This window comes from Olea europaea, chromosome 19 (genome assembly GCF_002742605.1).
Source record: "Olea europaea var. sylvestris chromosome 19, O_europaea_v1, whole genome shotgun sequence".
NCBI lineage: Eukaryota > Viridiplantae > Streptophyta > Magnoliopsida > Lamiales > Oleaceae > Olea > Olea europaea.
The window spans coordinates 1,480,567-1,486,266 of NC_036255.1; the positions used below are offsets into that span (position 1 = coordinate 1,480,567).

At 35.6% G+C, this 5,700-nt stretch overlaps 1 protein-coding gene across 1 annotated transcript; it reads right to left on the reverse strand.

Moving 5' to 3' along the window:
• Positions 1-3,923: 3,923 nt before the first annotated feature.
• On the reverse strand, positions 3,924-5,700 carry LOC111368466 (6-phosphogluconate dehydrogenase, decarboxylating 2, chloroplastic-like). The gene has a single exon (XM_022989710.1). The coding sequence runs from the start codon at positions 5,655-5,657 to the stop codon at positions 4,191-4,193; it is 1,467 nt and encodes a 488-aa protein (XP_022845478.1). The 5' UTR covers positions 5,658-5,700; the 3' UTR covers positions 3,924-4,190.

Genomic DNA, 5,700 nt, shown 5'->3' on the forward strand with positions numbered 1-5,700 from the left:
CTTAAGATTTTCTCAAATCTTTTTAATATTTCTTGTATATTTTGTTCATTTAAGGAATTTCTATTATCTAGTACTTCAGTTCTATTTGCTCCATATTTTACACCTCCTTTGATGGTTTCTGGTAACTTTCTCCACCATTCAGAGACAGTTCCTCTAAATGTGTGTTCTATAAATCCAAAAGCCGTATATGTTTCCCATTTATTAAATTGTATAGCTAAATCTGTACTTTTTATCCATGTTTCAATAGCTTTATTTTTATCTACACAATCTAAATCTAACCATATTCCTGTTGTGTGAATTGGTTCATTATAAGATTTCATTGGATTTATTTCTTTTATGGATTGTTTTCTAACATTTCCAGTGTATCTTTTCTGAGTTTTTCTATATTGATTAATATCAGCCTTATTAGGTAATGGAGTACCATAAGGATAATTTTTATATTCTTCTTCATCACTACTAAATTCTACCTTTATATCGTGACTTGAAGATGGATTAGTATTCATTTTTATATTTTCCATTTTTTCAGTTAATTCTTCTAACTGCTTTTTATATTCTTCATACTCTTCACCTGTAGATTCTAAGAATTTTTGTTCTATTTCTTCTACATCTGTTATCATATATTGTTTTTCTTCATGCTTTTTTCCTTTATTTTTTGTTATTCTAAAATCTTGAGGTGGATTTATTATAATCCTATCTTTTCTTCTAAGATTATTATCTAATAATGCATTTCCTACTTGTAGATTATATTCTAGATTTTCTAGTTTTTTGTGGATATCCTCAAAACTTTCATTTGTAGTGTTTTTAGGTAAATAGGGATAACTCGGTTTTTTATGTTTTTTAACCTTTTCCAAAAATTTTTCAATTATTTTTTCTTCATCTACTATATTCATCATAATTTTTGGTTCGTAACATGGCTCTGATACCATTTGGTCGGAGTGTGCAGCGGAGGGGTTAATATTTTTGAGCCAATTGGATTCTTCATAAGTATTTAAAATGTCACAATAGAATTTATAAAATTCACTATTTTTTATTAATACTTTTTCTTGAATAATTATATTTAATTTTTCAATTCTCCTTCTTAAATTAAGAATTAATTTATATATGTCTTTTTTCATTTTGATTGCTTCGTTATCTATGGAATCATTTTTATTTTTTATTTTTGGGTCTAAATATTCTATAAAGAAGTCTTTCAAATCTTCTTCTAGATAGATTAATTCATTTTCTGTATAGATTTTTAGATCAATAAAATTTTGTATAATATTTGGATCTAGATTTATTAAAAATTTATGATCTATATTTTTTTGAGGACTTATTTGAAGATTTTTAGACATTGTAATGGCTTTGATTGCAATTTCTCTATTAAGGGTATTTTTGAAAAATTAATTGTTTGGAGACTAGTTTTCAAATGTTTTTATTTCTTAGACTAATTTGGAAAATCCTCCTTCTATTTAGGCTATAAAACTATATTTCCTCCAAACGAACAGCCATTTCCAATTGCGTTCCAATCACCTTCTCCACTCTCCAGACCTGAGAACACATTCCAATCCAGAATTTATCCTTAAAACCTACTCCAATTCGGAATTAATCTCCAAAAACCACTACTCTACTAGTCTACCACTGCAAAAGTTCCGACGAAATCCAGAGGACTAGAGGTTGGGCTGCTTCGGCACGTTCGCACACAGAGAGTTCGCATTTCACAAACTGCTAAGGTCACGCAAATTCGGAGGTTGGTTTCCATTTATTTTAGGAAACTGAAAACCCTTGATTCCTTGAAAATCTTTCCATGACTTTCGTTTTTATTGGGGTTTTAAGATTAAAATACCCAAAATCTTCTGCACATAAATAAAGCAAAAAAAAAATCTTAACAAGAATTAAACAACTAATGCCATCACCTCGAAATCTCTAAGTTTCACTTTCTCAATTCCAAAATCATGAGCATATTACAGATTTACATATTGCAGTCGCCAGTCGGTGTCGATATACCTGTGTTTGTGTATGTTGTGATAAAAGTTAAAATTTAAAAAGTACCTGACCGAGAATCAGAAATGGGTTTTTGCTTAATTTGAAGAAGGGTATCTTGATCTGCAATTTTGCAACAAATTTGAAGTTTAAAAAAAAAAAAAAAGTATTGATGAGTGATGAATGCAAGCTTGGACTCCGCCACTACGGATTGCAGAAACTAGACTTCAGTCTTTAGTCTTCTAGTTGCAATAATTTTAGGAATTTTTCAATAAGTAGTATTATATTAAGTAGTAGGGATAAGGGATGATATGTGGGGTCCAGGGTATTAAGAGATTTTGGGAAAAACATAATATACATTTTTGTGTTTTAGGCCTGAAATGGTGATAAACGTGTCCACAGAAAAGTGTAATTTCATATTAACAACTCCTCCAAAGAATATAAAAATTATGACGACATATGATAAGAATGTGATATTATTTCACATTTTTTCGTTTCGTAAAATTGTTAGCCAAACAAAAACTGATTAAAATTTTCCATTCAATTTGAATAAATTGAAGCTTATTTCACATTTTTCCATTTTGTAAAATTATTGCATATTGAGATTAAGATCCAAAAATGCATTTTCTTTTTTAAAAGCTTATTCTCTTCTTTTTTTGGGTGTGGGATCTATTCTCTCTTTGTTTTGTTCATTTCTTGGTAGCAGCGGAATTGCTTGATAATCAGACTCTGCGTTTTCGACCGCAACCTAGAACAGCCGCATTGTCTATTTCAATCACCACGCGACCACCACTACCACCAATTTCTGAATCCTTTCATTTTGGGGACTCATCAATCAAGTTTTATTGCTCTTTGTTTATTATTATGTCTAAAAGAAAATTTGAATCTGGATGTGCCAAAAGGAAAAGGAAGGAAAAAGTTGAAATATTGATTAAATTTCAAGAGGGAGTACTTGATAAGTTTTTTAATTGTAGTAAACGAAGAAGTATTTATTGAGAATGATAACAGAAATAATACAATTGAGGAAGAATATTGTGTGATGAATGAAGAGGTATCTCTTGACAAAGACAATGAACCATTTTGTGTTGAGGGGGCCCCATAATAATTAAACGTCTAGGGCCTCTAAATTCTCAGAGCCAGCCTTGCGTCTGTATAAGGGGAAGGGGGGTGGATGGTGTGGCTAGAGCATTGTCTTTTAAGCTATACAACATATATTGTGCCAAAATATAAGTATATACATCATGTGTTTTTCCTTTCCATTCACTTGAATTTCGGCGGTTTCATCCATTTTCTTGGGAAATATCAGGATCAATCTTCCAACAAGAAGGTTTTCCATTTCAACAATGACCAATTTGAAGACCTATTGATTCTAACAGTGGATTACAGAGTACTTGCACCAGGTGCTAAAGCATGGGCGCTGACTTGCAAATGATGAAACAAACGAAGTGGAGTTTGCACCAAACGAAAAAGTACTATCCGAGCTAAGAATGGTAATGTTGCCAAAAGTAGATGCGATGGAAAATGCATAAACAAAACTAAGAAATAATCAAAACAAAAACACTCGAGTGCACATATATCCTAGCGGGTAAAGAAAAGGAATAGCAAAAGAAAAAAAAAATGTATTACAATCTGAAAGAAATTCTAATTTTTCTAAAAGGAGATTCCACCAACCTTTCAAGAAAATATATATTCTTAAGAAAATTTTGTTGGTATCGTAGTATAGAAGTCTTGTTTACTTCCATGCATCTAATTAGTTATCGACATTCAACCGCTATGCAGTCTTCATCAGTATTATTCAGTCAGATGCACCACAACTACCAGTCTTTTTTTAAATTTTTGGCACCATTAATACCAGTCTTGTTACATATAAATACAATGCCTATATATAGGCGTGTGGTCTTAGTATCTAAACAGAAATAAGGGAGTATGGGATAGCAAGATAAGCTAATTAAGCATTACAGTACTCAACAAAACTGCGAAGGTGATTTCAACATTTCGACTTCGAATAATGTAGTGATTGAATTCCGATGCTATAAAGCATCGGAAATGCATGCTTCACTTGTTTCCTGCAAAAATAACAATGCACGGACAATAAAATGTCTTGAATATATGCCTGAGCAGGAAAACCTAGTCAAAAGATACAACTCAAATTCAAATAAATGCCACAGTAACACCCAATATAGAATAATGAAGTATCCAATTATCCAAATCTTAAACTGCGAATCCCTGCATTAAACTCTGGCCTTCCGGGCGAGCTTTGACCACTCAGTATGGAATGATCCCGGACAATCAATCCTCTCATACGTATGTGCCCCAAAGTAGTCCCTCTGAGCCTGCACAAGGTTTGCAGGAAGCCTTCCACGTCTATAGGTATCAAAATATTGCAAACTTGCAGACATCCCAGGAACGCTTATTCCCTTCTGAATTGCCAACCCTACAACTCTTCTCCATGCAGCTTGCCTCTGAACCATCTCCCGAGCAAATTCTGGGTCGACTAATAAATTAGCCAGGCCTGGGTTCCTTTGATAGGCCTGCTTAATCCTATCCAAGAACACTGCCCTAATAATGCACCCACCTTTCCAAATCCTTGCCAGCTCCCCCAAATTCAAATTCCATCCTTTTTCCACGCTCTTTGCCCTCAACAAGTTCATCCCTTGGGCGTAACTACAAATCTTTGAGGCATATAACGCCTGTCTTACATCGTCGATCAACCTCTTCTTATCCACTACGCCCACATTATTAATATCCTCCTTTAACCCTTCCTTCTTAAAAATCTCCGATGCAGCCACTCTCTCCTCCTTCAACCCACTCATATATCTACTATCTAATGAAGCTGCAATGGTGGGCGCAGCTATTGACAGCTCAGCAGCCTGCTGAACTGTCCATTTCCCAGTTCCTTTCATCCCGGTTTTATCCAAAATCTTATCCACCAACCCCCCATTCCCAGTCTCTTCATCCTTCACCCTGAAGATATCTGAAGTAATCTCAATCAAGAAACTCTCCAATTCCCCCCTATTCCACTCCTCAAAAATCCCAGCCAAATCATCATTCCCCAACCCCCCAACATTCTTCAAAACATCATATGCCTCTGAAATCAACTGCATATCACCATACTCAATCCCATTATGAACCATTTTCACAAAATTTCCCGACCCCCCTTCTCCAATATATGCAACACAAGGCCCATCATCCACCTGTGCCGCGACCTTCTCCAATATATTACGAATATTCAAATAAGCCTCGTGCGACCCTCCCGGCATCAATGACGGCCCATTACGTGCCCCATCCTCACCTCCCGAAACCCCCATGCCTAGATAAAGAAGGCCTTTATTTGACGCCTCCGAAATGCGCCTCTCAGTATCTTCATACCATTCATTCCCTCCATCAATAATCGTATCACCAGGCTCCATATGTGCTGCCAGAGCCGCAATAGTCTGGTCAACAGGTGCGCCGGCTTTAACTAAGATGATTACCGACCTAGGTTTTTTTATAGAAAGCACAAAATCTCTGGGATTGTACTGGCCGGAGAGAGGGAGATTACCTTCACGGTGGGCCCGATCTAGGGTCTCATCGACTTTGGAGGTTGTCCGGTTGTAGACGGAGATAGGAAATCCCTTCTCGGCAATGTTCAGGGCTAGATTTTGTCCCATCACAGCCAGGCCGGCTAGCCCAATTTGCGACAGTGCGGCAGATTCCATTGGTAGTAGGTGGAGCCGTGGAGGAGAGAGGAAGTAAAAAATC

Excerpts from the sequence above, each read along its gene's own strand:
- LOC111368466 (XM_022989710.1), bottom strand. The coding sequence starts at position 5,657 with ATGGAATCTGCCGCACTGTCGCAAATTGGGCTAGCCGGCCTGGCTGTG.